The 14399-nt window shown below is 44.9% G+C and overlaps 1 protein-coding gene across 2 annotated transcripts in view; it reads left to right on the top strand.

The window, feature by feature from the left end:
• The first annotated feature begins 2677 nt into the window (after positions 1-2677).
• Positions 2678-14399, top strand: part of PIGU (phosphatidylinositol glycan anchor biosynthesis class U) — a 19997-nt gene continuing 8275 nt past the window's right edge. The window contains exons 1-7 of one of the 2 annotated variants that reach the window (XM_054644568.2): positions 2678-2898; positions 4564-4628; positions 5924-5983; positions 7489-7551; positions 8821-8930; positions 10589-10689; positions 12649-12746. In XM_054644568.2, the coding sequence (XP_054500543.1) occupies positions 2769-2898; positions 4564-4628; positions 5924-5983; positions 7489-7551; positions 8821-8930; positions 10589-10689; positions 12649-12746 (627 nt within the window). In that variant the 5' untranslated portion in view covers positions 2678-2768. The remainder of the gene's footprint in view (positions 2899-4563; positions 4629-5923; positions 5984-7488; positions 7552-8820; positions 8931-10588; positions 10690-12648; positions 12747-14399) is intronic. The other variant, XM_054644570.2, reaches the window with a different exon arrangement.

Below are 14399 nucleotides of genomic sequence, written 5' to 3'. Positions count from 1 at the left end.
GTGTGGACCAACAAGTGTTCCACTGTCACACTGTCACCCTGCTGCTGGCATCACGGCAGGAGATCCCAAACTGCAGCTCCTCAGACTGCTCACAGGCCTTAGCACACCCAGCCCTCTGTGCATGGCCCCACCAAATCACTTGCAGAGTCAAGGAATTTCAGGAATAAAGGATAGCCAGTAAATGCCCCAGTGCTGCAAAAACTATCATCAGTTTGGGGTAAACACCAGGACTCAGAAGATCAGGTTTATGCCTTTGGAAAAAAAAAAAAAAACAAACTGCTGCACTAACCAAGTAAACCAGAGTTTTCTCAGTTTTCTGGTGTGTGTCCTTTCAGCTCCTTGCTGGAAGTCTCCGTTCAGCTCAGTATGAGTCTCTGACAGCCCCAAGAATTCTCCTCTGTTCTGTGTCATCCCTCTCTGCCCCTGCACTGCTGTGCCAGCTGACTTGGAGCAGCACAACAGCACTGCCAGGTCCCAAACTATTGCCTGTGCAAAACCCACCCCAGCATGGGTCTCCTGAAACTTCCCTTGATTTCCATAAAGCCTGTAAGGACCTCAAGGGTTTTAAAGGTCTGTTCCTTCATCTCATTAGGCTGAGAGTGGCTTCAGAAGTTACTGCCAGACAAAAGGCAGCATCACAGTGTGTGTGTGTGTGTGTGTGTGTGTGTGTGTGTGTGTGTGTTTACTGCAACTCCTCAAGGCAGCTCTAACCCCCAGATTAGTGGCCATCAGATAGCAACTGGTACTCAACTCTCTCATATTTGCCTGATGTATTTGATGCTTTGAGAGGGCTGAATATGTCAATTAGTTTAGGAATTTCCCTCCATTGCTAGCCCTAGGATCTCCTCCTGGAGAAATGCTGCAGCAAACTCATGCTCCAGAAAGCATTGCTGCATTTATCATTAATTATTCTTTGACCTTTCTTTTTGGTTGGCTTTGCACACTAATTAAACACAGAACAACTGTAGTGGCATGATTCTACATCTGACTCCTTGGGGCTTATCTGAATCTTCCCAGGGCTGCATCAGACACTGCTGGGCAGCACATGGCACAGCTCAAACTGGCAAAATCAGCACCCTGGAGCAGTGCAGCTTTAACCACACTACTGTGTACCAGTCACTCAGCAAAGCAGCAGTCACAGGCAATAGCTGTCAAGTACTTGGATCAGAACTGTCATTTGGAGAGAACCAGCACACCAAAAAGAGCATTTCTGATCAGAAAACTCAAGATACCATTGTGAACAGCTGCAAAGAAGAATCAGCATTTCTGACTTCCTATTTACAGATGCTTGCACAAATAAATTAACTTGAATGAATTCACCCTGATTTACCAGAGGATATGGTAGGCTCAGTCAGTCCTGGGGCCATCAAATCCCAGGGCCAGCCAGAGCCACACTCTCAGAGCAGCTTTACCAGCACAACCCACACCTTTGTGCCAGAGAGCCTGAGAGCAGAGCAGCTACCACATGGCAGGCTGAGCACTGGAGCTCTCCTTATGGCCTCAGCACCAGCTCTGCTGTCTGTGGCAGTGGATGAGAGAAGCCCTACAAAGGCAGCAGCTGAACCCCAGTGCGGCAGCGAGCACAGCAGGAAACAGTCCAGGGACCATCTGAAGATGGCTTGGATTCATGTTCCAAGCAGCCATGGTCCAGAAAGTTTATGTGACTGAGCACCTAACCCTACCAGCCTCTCCAGTCCTGGGGACAGTACATACTGGGTCACCTGGGCCTTTAGGGACCACGTCCCAGAAGAATTCAGCCTTTCTCCATTTCTGCAGATGGGTGCAACTCTACAGATCAGAGGCTGCATAAATCCAACATAAATGTTGGCTTAGATATTATCCAGCTCTTTTCAATGGCAAGCCCAGTACATTCAGCAAAGCCTAGTTTTAATTACATGAAAAATTACTGTCTTCACATACCATGTGAAATGTGTTTTTCACTGTCGCTCATTTTTAGGAGATTATCATGTCTTCCTTCCACCTGCCTCCATTCAGATAAGTGTTGTAAAGGCTATTTTTGTGTGAGATTGTGTGAACGGGCTGCACACGTACCCAGGGATGAGGATGGAGGAGCAGTTGTTGGAGAACAACACGGAGGTTGATGCTGGGAAGGTGGGTGATTGAAAGTCTCCCAGAACTCTTAAGCTCTGGAGCTGTGGAAACCACACAGACTGAGAACCTGGGTCTGCCAAGAGCCTTCTGAAACCAAATCAGCGTGCTCACAACAGCCCTGACTGTCTCCACAGCCCAGCCAACACGCAGGCAGATACCATGAGGGTCTGTGAAATACCTGAAAAATAAAGAACTGTCTGAGGGGATTTCCAAACAGCTCAGAAGCCACCGACGCTCCTCGTCCGAGCTGGGCCCAGCCCGCCAGGCCTTGCCCCGGCTGGGCAGAGCTCTCATCCAGAGGCAAATGAGATCCACAGGCGGTATGGACGGCCCGCGGGGAGCACGATGCCACTCGAGGACAGACCCATCCCTGTCCTCTGGCGGAGGAAGGGCTGTCCCTTGTGGCCGTCCTGGGCAAGGGCGACCCGAACGGGACAGCTCGGGGGACGGCATCGGGACTCCCGCCTGGCCGCTCCAAGCGCGCTCCTACTAATTTAGCCCCCCTGCGGCCGCCGTAGTTCCGAGTTGTGCCGGAAAGTGGCGGTGCGAGGGCCGCTGGGATATGTAGTCTGTCCGGCGGGCCGGTTCATTGGCGGCGTGTTCCCCGGCGCCGCTCGGGAACTACAGCCGGCGGCAGCGGCGGAGCGCGCGCCGGGATGGCGGCCCCCTTGGTGCTGGTGGTGCTGGCGGCCGTGACGGTGCGCGCCGCGCTCTACCGCTCCAGCCTCGCCGCCTTCATCGCCGAGCGGGTCGAGGTGGCGTCCCCGCTAAACGCCTGGAAGCGAGGTGAGGCCCGGCGAGCCCGGGCCGAGGCGCTGCTGGCCAGGCCGAGCCCCGCGGGGGCGGCGCGGAGGAGCCGGGGCGGTGAGACCCCTGAGCCGGGCGGGCAGGGCCTGATCCCGGCCAGGCGGCGGGCTAGAAGCGGCCCCGCGGTGCGGGCGCCCGGCTGCGCACCGGGCAGGGCCGGCCCGTGTTCGGCCGGGCCCGAACCAGGGCTGCACGAAAGGGCCCTGAGCAGCCGTGCCCGGGAGGAGCCCGCGGGTGCTCGGCGGCTCCGGGGCCGGGAGGGCCACGCGGCTGGAGGCACAGGCCGGGGCTACAGCCGGGGTGCCACGGTTCGCAGCTGGCCGGGACACCGGTGGTGTCACACATGGGCACGAACGGGCGCGACCCGCCCAGCACAGAGCGCGGGGCTCCATCGGCCTCGGCTCCGCTGGCCCTGCACGGGCACCGTGTGGCCGTGAGAGTGCCGTGCACGGGCCCCGGTTCCCTTCCCTTGGTCAGCTGGTGTCCCACACGTTACCGGCCATTCACATTCTCTGCTGAAGGCTGAGTGAGGTCCTGGGTAATCGGGGCTTTTCAGTGATGTTCAGCTGTGTATCATCTGAGCCTGAGGAACCTTAATTTATTTTGAAGACTTCCCTTTGGTATTCAGTTATTATGCAGGTAAAATTATTTGCAGTTTTGGGGTGGAAAAGTGTGAGCGGAAGTAATAAAGTTCAAAAGTACAAGTATATTTGATGACCTGAGGCCTCTGCTCCACAGTATATAGAACTTCATGCTTCCTGTGCTATTGAATCTTTCTAAATACCACCTTAGAGCATCAAGGTAGGTATCTAGATAGTAAAGGGGAAAAGTGGAATCATCTTGAAAAGTCTGGGCTGTCACCATACAGAAAGTTGATGGCAGCCAGAATCTATTTCTAATAGATTTCTGTTTCTAACAGAAATATTTCTGTGTCACTGAACTGAGCACCTCTTGTGTTTTCCTGCAGTGTCCTGCCTGTTTCCCTCTGAACAAATGGGCCATTTCCCTTAGCTTCTTTTACTGCATACTGTTCAGTCCAGGGAACCTCTGTGCTCAGGAGGGTGGAGATTCCTTGGAAAAGCACACACATGCATTGCAGGGCAAGCTGTAACTCCATGAGCACAAAGGAGCTGAATTAAGGCTATAAAATGTCAGGAAGTTTCAACAGAGATAAAGCTTTTAGCTTTGCCTGGCAATATGTTTTCATTTCTGTTCTTCCCTTGTGATTTTGGACCTTTGAGGCCTCTCTACATCTAATGAGGAAAAACAGTTCAAGCTCTATATTATGTTGTGACTGTCCTCTTGAAATTAAGTATTTCTCCAGCATAGATGCCATGTGTCACTTAATAAGTCACTCAAAAGGAGGAGATATCATGCATGTGATTTATATGAAGTGCAAAAGATTTCATCTAGAACACTTTTAGCTGAAACAAATCAATAGGTGATGAGTGCCCATGCAGGAACATGCACAGAGCTGGGGTGAATCTGTTCTGGCTGGCTGTTGGCTCAGGGAGGTATGGTCTCACCCATTCTATGGGTGATATTCTTAGAAGTGTCAGTATTTTGAAACTGCAGTTTTACCCTCAGGGGATCTCTGACTTCGCACATTCCGGGGTTCTAATGCAGGTGTTTTGTCTGTTTCAGTGGTCGAAGGATTAGCTCTGCTGGATTTAGGGGTCTCGCCATACTCTGGAGCTATTTTTCATGAGGTTGGTTGGTTGCATGCTGGGTTTTAAATGTGATATTCCAGTGGCAGGGGTCTTAGTTTGGCTACTCAGGGCCTGGAGAAGGCTGGGGGCCTGTTTTGTCCCAGAGACTACAGAGAACCTTAAGTTGTCTGGTTACACAGAGCAGTGGTTACACAGTAACCAGCACAAGGAAATCCAGATATTCCCAGTGAATTCCCTGTGCAGGAGCAGGCAGTGTCGTATTTGTTAGTGCATAAAGAAACTCTGAGACAGGGGGACTCTGTAGTAAGTCAAATACTCTCCTCACACCCAGCTGTTCTGTCAGCACAAGCTGAAGCAGGGACAGTGTCACTGTGAGTCTGATAGGATTTACAAGGTATCAGCACCTGGAGTCTCTGCATTTGCAGAAATTCTAATACTAGCACAAGCATGCAGTTTATTTATTCCTCATCTTGAAAACACCTTTTTCCTACAAAAGCACTTAAGCACCTGTGGGGTTTTGTGCCCTTGAATGCCCTTGCTGACATGAGGGTACACTCATACATTGTGTGCCTGGGGTGAAGCAGGGATCTGGTATCCTCTGAAAACTGGATTCTTTCCAATAAATTCTATTTCTTTAGACATAATTTCTCCCAGACTGTGAAATATTCCCCCATACTTATTTAGACCATCACATAATTTTTAAACTTTTTAAAAAGAAATTTATTTTCTCACAGTGAAGGCTGATTTTGCAGCATGTAAATATAGTCCTTCCAGACTAAGTTTTTGTGTGATGGGAATAATTCAGAAACATACTTTTCCTCTTACCTCAAAAGGGAAACCTCTAGGAGTAAGAGAATTATAGGATTATAACCCTACAGCTTTATGTTTTTAACATGCTTTCTTCTTTTTGCATTATGAAAGACACATCTAAACAGCAGGGGAACCAGCTATATAGGAAATCTTTCAAAAGTACCTGCAGACAACCTGAAAAATAAATTTTCTATAAGAAATTACTTTCTAAAGCTGGTCTTTGTACGCTTTCTATTGTAAGTCTACCACTATTGTAGTAGAAATAAAAAATTCGAGTAAAATACAATTTTCAGAGTTGATGGTGTCTTTTATAAAGTGCATTGAGGACTTTGCAAGGAAAAAGACCAGTAAGTGTGCTTTGATTAATCACTTTGCTCTGAAATACCAGTGTTGGAGTATAGACCAAAGGAAATTACCTTTGGAAGTGTCTAGTAGAACTGCTCAACTCTGGTAGTTTGTCTCATCAAATCACCAGTATTTCATCTGGACAGTATTTAATATGTATTTCCCTTTTGCTCTTTCAGACCCCGCTGATAATCTATCTCTTTCACTTCCTAATTGAATATGCTGAACTGGTATTCATGGTAAGTGCTCATGGAAAGCTTCTCCTGAAAGGTCCCATTCAGGGAAATGCTGAGTGTGACGTTCTTTTTTCAGTCCTTCAGCCTCCCTGTAGCTCAAATTCCTGCTGAGCTCAGTTAATTAGAAAGGCAGCTTTGCCTGCACAAACCCACATTCAGAGTTTCCCCTTCTTGTACATATTTGTGGTGGTACCAGTTGTTGGTTGGTCTAGACTGAAGGCACTTGAGACAGTAGTTCATGTTTGGACTCAAGTGTTTATTATTTTTTATCAGTAAAACAGTCTCACTACTGAGAGTTCGGCAGCTTTTCATTAGAAGGCACAAAATGGCCAACAATCTCTTGTTGCAAGGTCTTCTAAGACTAAACTATCCAATTAAGAACTGAAACCTAGATTATTTTCCCTTTCAACCCAATAACTGATCCCACAGAACCCACAATGGGGACTTTTCTGCCCAATTACAAAATGTCACCCAAACCCATGCAGAATAAGGAAGAAGAAGCATGAAGAAGAAACCCAGGACAACACCCTGTGCCCTCCATCTTGCTTCCATCCACAACATAGTAAAAATCCCAGAACCTAAATTTCTCACCAAGTGATACACCTACACTACTCTCGGTAATCTGTTTCACACTTTTGTGGATTCCAGTCTATTTTGAAGTCTAGGAAACTTTCTCCATGAATGAGGGTCAAAGTCAATGCTCCCCTGGGGGTCAGGGCACCCCAGAGCAGACAGAGAAATATTCCCTGTGTGTCCTGGGTTTCCACACATATTCCTTCCTTTTTGTGAGTTCTTGCTTAGATAAGTATCCCCACACAGAAATAGGAAGGTGTCATTTTGTTTCGAATTTCAAAGGTTAACTCTTCCAGCTAACACAATACTGTGTCGCCCCAGCCTGATGCCTACCCTGCTGTTTCTGTCTGCCAAACCCCAGACAGGCAAGGAGCACAAATGGCTTTATCCCCCAAATATCTCTTGTAAATTGTTCTCAGAGTTCTTCTGCACAATTCAGAAGGACAGAGGTGCTGTAGCTGGCTGCACACAGCAGACAGTGGAGGCTCAGTGCCCAGGTCCCTGCCAGGCAGGGCTTGTGCAGAGCCAGTGTGCCCTGTGCTGCTGCCTGGGCAGTCTGGGGCAGCTCAAGGCACTGTTATCCTGCCCTGGTGGCCAGGTGGGCTCAGCCAGCTGGGCACTGCCCTAGTGTTGCTGTGCTCTCACTACACCAGTGAGTCTCTCTATTACTCTCATGTGCTGCTCTCCATGAACAATTTCTTTCCTCTTAATTCCCTATTCTCTTGTTTTGTGAATATAAATATTTTTATTCAGCTTGTGTCTTCAAGGTGAAGTGGTGTGTAAGAGCACTGTACAAATCAGCCTTTCAGGATTTTTAAAGCTTGTGTTTTGTTTCTCTGAGCTGAGTCAGATCAGAGCTCCTGTCAGCGCTGACCAATATATTTTTCTCCATTTGTTTGTTTTGCTTACAATCAGTCTGTCCCTTGCTTTTTTAGATAACTGATGTGCTAACTGCTGTTGCCCTTTACTTGGCAATCCAGGACTTCAACAAAGTTGTGGTAAGCTGACTTCCCAGTGTGGCTGGTCCTCTTCTCCCAGCAGATATAATTATCTTGGGCCAAAGAAAAGATGTGCCAGAGGATGTGGTGTCAAGTTCTTGTTGCAGTAAATCTGGTCATATTTTAATGATAAACAAACAGGACTGAATGTGGCAGACAACTGAGGCATTTTAAATTCTGTACTATTACAATGTCTGTAGCTACACACTGAGGTGATCACAGCAGTGGGATCACACAATCTTCTCCAGCCTGGGTGTTATACCTTGGAGAGGGTTTCTTTGCACCCGAGCATGAGGTAATACACAGACTAGAAATGTGTAAAGGAAGGAGTGAAACCTTCCAGCAGTTCTGAGGGGACATAGATCATTCTTTTGAGCATGGTGAAAGTCTGACATCAAATACTGCTCGCTCCCTTCAAATGATAAAGATGTGTATTTGGAGGTGAGTGATTCCTCCCAGCTCTCAAAGAACATTTTGTGTAAGCAGTGCTGTGCTCTTTGCAGTTCCAGAGGGGTGGGGATTAGGTATCAACATCAGCAGGGGACTACATTTTCTACAGTATCTCTGTGGTCTCCCACCAGGCTATGAGCTTGTTCCCTGTCCTCTGACTTTGAGGTTAAGGAAATAACCCAGGATAGAACTGCAGGCCTGTAAGAATTCCACATGTGAGTTACTTTGGTTGTTGAGAATTCACTGCTAGCATCTCTGTTCTTCTGTCTCACCATAACATAATTCAGTCAGTTCATATTTCAGATTTCTCTCTTGTCTCTATAGAGAGCCTCCTAAAACAAAAGAGATTGAAGAGAGATTTGTCATAGAGGTATCCATCTTTAAAACAACAAAGAGTGCATATGTGTGGGGTTTGGGTTTTCAGGGGCTTGTTTGTTGAACAGTGAATTTATAAAGTTAGCTTTTCATTAGAGGTCCAGAGAGGTGTTAGGAAGATTGAGTATTGGACTCTAGTGTGGTGAACTCACTGGTAGTTGTGTCAGGACATAGACACAGGTAATAAAGGAAGTTTAAACAAGTAGAAATTATCTACTTCCTCCTGACTCTCACTTCAGGTTTTAAGTGTTTGGGGAAAGATAGGAGTTTTTTGTTCTCTACGAGTCCTCACATAAGTTCTAGCTCACACCAGGGGCTTGAATATGCTCCACAGTAATAGAAACCCCAGGTAACTGGCTGAGTAATATGAAATAGAATTACACAAGTAGTACACAAAAATGGCTTTCCTGTTCTAACAGTCTTTGATCATTCTCCCTTGTTCAGTTCAAAAAGCAGAAGCTCCTAATAGAACTGGATAAATATGCACCAGATGTGGCTGAACTCATCCAGACACCCATGGAGATGCACTACATCCCCCTCAAGGTAGCACTATTGTAAGTATTGCTCCTGTAGGCTGCAGTGGGCTGCTTTGGTTCCTCAGCTGCCTTTGGGGTTTATTTGTCTCGTTTGGGCCTTCAAAAACTGGCAAAAGTTGGATTTCTTTCCCACAACAATTCTGAATTTCCTATTGGCCCTGAATACTCAGTTTGAACATGAAAATCAGATGCATTTACATGTGCTTGTTGCTAACAAGTAAATGCACTCAGGCCCTTTGAGATGGGCTCAGCAGCAAGGTCATTATCTGGGTAACAAGAATGTTGAGTCAGCACAGATCACATTCCCATTTATGTTGCCTGTATGATAATGTTATCAAAATTGATCCTCTGCCTTCCAACTTTTTCAGAAAAGTTAGGAGAATTTCTCAGCAGCTGGACAAAACATCTGAGTGTGTGCTGAATATCACAACTTGAATATCCCAAATTTCACACTTTGAATGTCCCAAATTGCTTATAACAGTTAAAAGATGTTTTGATGTTGTCATTTTATTAATTTTATGTCTTGGTGTTCTTCTATATACAAAACATTTTTTTTTAATTTCAGAAGGCTTCAACTAATATACAATCAAGGCGCCTACTGTTACAGATTTTTTTAAAATTGATATTTTGACACAAAGAAATTATCCAAATTGATCTGTATCAGAGAGAGTTCTCCATTAGATAAATTGCCATTTTTTTCTTATTTTCATATGAATTTTTTAAATGGCACAGTCCCTGTGGCCAGAAGGGTAAAGAGGGTAAATTTCAGACTGTTTTGTACATTGCCACAGCAAAGTTGGCATTAAATTGTACCTGTCCTGCTGTGAGCTGCCTTCTGGAAACACTGAAAAAGACAGACTGGGACTTGGAGATACAGGAAAATATAAGGAGAGAATTAGGAAATTGTTAGCCCTGTCTACTGACTCTGATGAGTAATTTAGTTATTGGCAAGGCTGATCATTACATTGTCATACTTACTGTATTGGTAGTCCTCCAAGCCTTTCTCTTTGCTCTGAACCTACTTAAATGAGATTATTGTAATTCTTATTTCCAAAAGGAGCTGGCATGCTTGCTAACTAAAGTGTGGCTGAATTCTGGAATGTAAAGTTGTTAAGAGTTTTTCTGTAATTCCAGTTAAAATGTGTCAGTCTTGCAAAGCTGGCTGGTCTTGTGCTCAGCTAGTGCCATGGTAAAGGTAAAGGCTTGCTCTGCCACAGCAGGAGGCTGGGATGTGGGAAATTCTGCTTATGTCTCAGATTTCTTTCCATCATGTTTTCTCCTTATTCCTCTTCAGAAGTAGTTGGTGTGAGTAGCAGAAAAAGTTTCCTTTGGACTCAATAATCCTAGATCTGACTGAATAAATGTATAATGTTTCTGCAAAGCAAGAAGCATTTTTGGTAGTCATTTTCTAGGCCAGAACTTGCATTTTGGACCTCTTCCCAATGTTTCATTTCTGTAGTGGGCTCCTTGTGGCCCCTGTGTCCAAGTCTGCAATTCAGAGGTCTGGTTTTTACTTCAGATTGAAGAACCTGTTCAGCTGAATTAATTTGCTGATGAGAGGATCCCATCAAATGTAAATAAACTAAAAGAAAAGGCAAAGTGCACCTTTTTTTCCTTTGAACATCTCTTTAATTAGATGCTCCTTGGGATGTAACCTGAGCTTTGCTCTTTTTCAGCTACCTGTTAAACCCCTACACTGTGATGTCTTGTGTGGCAAAGTCCACCTGCGCCATCAACAACTCTGTCATTGCATTCTTCATTTTAGCTACAATAAAAGGTAACTCAGTGAAGCAAAAGGGTTCTTTATGACTTTTTAGAAAGATTAGAAATGTAGCAAAAAATAAATCCGGGAGGAGCTTTGCAGATAGGATTGCTACAAAGATCTCAGTGAAGCATGGCACAAACAGGACTGAAACAAGGTGAAAGTTCTACATGAATTTGTGACTTCAAAAGACTTTCTAGTCAAGTAAAGACTTACTTTCACCTCAGTGTACCCAAGAGTTTACACTAAAAACTGACTCCTTTTCCTGGTTGGCTTCAAATGGTTTTCTGTTCAGGAAGAAACATGTCTGTGTGTTGCAGAACAGAAGAGCTCTGTTGCTCTTCTTTTGCATGTGAATATGCACTTAAATGTCATACACAATTTATTTTCTAAGCTTATCCTTGAACTTTTATTCAAAAGCAGGCATTTGCCTGCAGCTATTATTTGGCTTTCCCTCGCAGGTGTAAACATGGTTTCAAATGAACTAATTAAGCTTTGGGGAAGCAGAAGCAGCAACCAAAGACCCAAAACAGCCCAGTGTAAGAGATTTTGTCAGAATCAGTTTCATTCATTTTCTGCATAATGCCAGCTTTCTGTTTCTTTTGACTCCTCAGTATCTTTTAGCCTATGTGATTTCTAATAGTCACCTACCTAAGTTTTAAGGAGTTCTCTGCTGGATCAGAGGAAAGGTCAGTCTGGTCTTTTGTCTCCAGCAGGGCCCAGACCCAGGCACTGAAAAAAAAAAAAAAAAAAAAAGCTGATATAGATGGTTTTTGTCTAAAGAACGTTTTCCTATAATTATTGGCTAATTAAGTCAGGAGGTGTTTTAATTTAAAAGCATTTGCAATTGCAAACAAGTGGAGTCCATTTAGTTAAACTGATTTTTAACTGTTCACTGATACCCTGAGACCAAAACTTTGGTCATAGACAAAACTGTCTCGTGGTTTGTCCCTGACTGGAAGTGTAGCATTCTGGAGTTGAAGTGGGCAAAGAGAATATCAGGTTATAACTGTGATTTCTGGGAATCACTTATTTAGATCTGTGCAGAACAGAATACTGGATAAAACACAGGATAGGGAGGTTTCTGTCAGGAGAGTGTAGTTGAAGAGAGGAGAGGCTCATCACCAGGTAACCCTGTATTTTCCCTTTCAGAGGAGGAAGCAGAGAGGAGCTCTCTGAGTGTTTGCTGTCAGCAGAGGCACAGTGGTTCTGTGCCCTGGGTCAGGGCTCTTGCTGTCTGAGCTCTGTTTTTACAGAGGACTTCCATTGAGTCTGTAGCTATAACCAGGCTACTGCACTGGGTGCTTGCATTTTTTATTGTTTAACCTGAGATCTTTTGGACATTATTTCTGTTAATTGGCTGAGAATATTTCTGTTATTAGTTGAGAAATGTGAGTGGTCAACACTGAGACACTTCAAATAAAGCTGCCTCAATAAAGACATATATACATACAAAATCACTTGGAAAAGTTGTGCCAATCCTTTCTATGCCTCAGTTTTGGTATCAGTAAAGCAGAGCTAATGCTACTCCACTCCTTCAGTGCAGACTTTGCTTGCTCTCTTGCACACAGCTTTGCTGAGGCTGCAACACATTCTGGTGATGAGGTTATCCAGCAAGCCCAGTATGGCAGTTCTTACATGCAGATATGACTTAAGTGAATGCATTCCCATGCTTTAACAGCAGCTAGCATGGGCTTTATATAGACTAAATTATATGAATCTCTTTCTGTGTGTGAATGACAGGAGATATAAACCAGCCAGTGGTTTGTTCTTATGGAATGAGTCATTCTCCATTCAAAATGTCATTAACAAGAGGACACCCTGCAGGATACATTCTGCTAAAAATTCCTTTAAGGGGTGTCATGATACTTGTGAATCCCCTTCAGAGGCTTATGAGTTTCTTCCCATTTGGACTTGCTGTCTGTATGGCTGTTTATACTAAAAGTTCCTTATAAACTTTTTTTTTCTTTGCAGGTAGTGCCTTCCTCAGTGCTGTGTTCCTGGCCTTAGCAACATACCAATCACTCTACCCTCTCACACTGTTTGCTCCAGCACTGCTTTACCTTCTACAGGTAGTTGATTTCTAACTCTTGGTATCTGTTGCCTTCTTGTAGCTGTGCAGGGGCAGTCCTGGGGAGGGGAGTCAGACAAGGGCAGAGTTTCAGCAAAAGTGACTTCATGAGCCATGGCAAGTTTGAGCCCTGAATGGGAATGCCTGTGTTTGGAGAGAAGGGAGCAGGGAGTCTACAGAGCTGGGTGCTGTTTAGCTTGCCCAAAATAAGTGCTGTTCTTTTTGTTGTGTGGGCAGCAATGAAGGGCTCAGACCCAGAGAAGTTCAGAAATACTGGTTTGGGGTTTTAAGGCAAAAGGCATGTTCTGGCAAGAGGCTGGTTGTTCTTTCTCCCTCTCCATGAATCCCACCAGGGCTGCCCTTGCTAATTTTATCCTGCTTTGGCAGCAAGGTGAGGCTGAGATGCCAGCAGAGGCTCAGCTCACTTCACAGATCACTTTGTGATAATGTTTAGTATTTGAAATTCTTAGAATTCTTACAAAATTCTGAATGCTGCTGCTGTACCTTTCACCACTCTTTTTTGTTGCTTCTGATGGTGATGCTTATACCTTATCTTTACTTAACTAGCCTGTTCTCAAATCTCTGAGTTTCCAGACAGAATGGGAGTCAGTTCTAATTAATCTTCTTGCTCTGACATGAATGTCTCTTACTTTTTTTCAGGAATTTTATTATTATTAGTCTTTACAGGAGAGCTCTGTAGTCAGTGTTGCTTTTTCAGTTTGATGAATTTTAGGAGAATTTTTATCTTCAATATTTTAGCCTCATTTGTTCTCTTTTAACTTTAGTCAAAGTAAATTGGGAGTGAAGTGCAAGCATTGTACTTTGAATTCACAAACAATAATACAACACAAACACAATAAGTGCTTTGATACGTGATTGCCTAATTTGCAACTTTTAAAGGCAGTCATGCCAGTGTGTGTCCTTTTATCTAAATTTGTAAATGAAGTTTCCTGCTTTCTTTGTACAGAATTAAATCACTTTTCTCCTGCTCTTTTCAATCTGTCCTGCCAAAATTTCTGGTAATGTTGTTTACATTGTCCCAGCAAGTGACATTAAGCCCACTACAACTGAGAAAATCCAGAGCCCACAGCAGCCAGGGCAGGTTTTCTGCACATCTCCTGTCACTGCAAATCCCAGGGCCAAATGGAAAAGCCACATCACTGACCTGGAGCTGCAGAGTGCTGAGCAATTCCCAAAGGTGTTGGCCCCTGGGTGTATTTGTCTGTACACAGGCAGTCAGGGGACCTGGTGGAGTGGGATATCCCTGCCATGTGACAAGGACACGTGGCAGTGGCAGGACGTTGTCTGAGGATGCCAGCTTTCAGAGGGGCTCCTCTTTGCTTAGGAACTCAGTGGATGTCCTCTTGCCCTGATTTCAGCAGAGCAGGCGTGCCAGGCCAGGCCTGGTGCCACAGGCTGGAGGCTCTGGAGCAGGGCTTTCAGTCACCCTCTTTTTCTTCAAGAACATATTGAACAAGAGGTCATTGGAAGAATTCTAAAAGCCAGCCTGGGTAATTCAGTGACTGAAGACACAGACATAACTAAAGCACAATCAAATTAATTCTTTGCCTCTGTATTCACACATAAAGTTTTGGGATGGCTGTCAGAAACAGACATAAATTTCCCAGGAGAGGAAGAAAAAGTATCAAAGAAG

Source organism: Agelaius phoeniceus, chromosome 17, assembly GCF_051311805.1.
Source record: "Agelaius phoeniceus isolate bAgePho1 chromosome 17, bAgePho1.hap1, whole genome shotgun sequence".
Classification (NCBI taxonomy): Eukaryota; Metazoa; Chordata; class Aves; order Passeriformes; family Icteridae; genus Agelaius; species Agelaius phoeniceus.
This window is presented reverse-complemented; position numbering and strand designations above follow the sequence as displayed.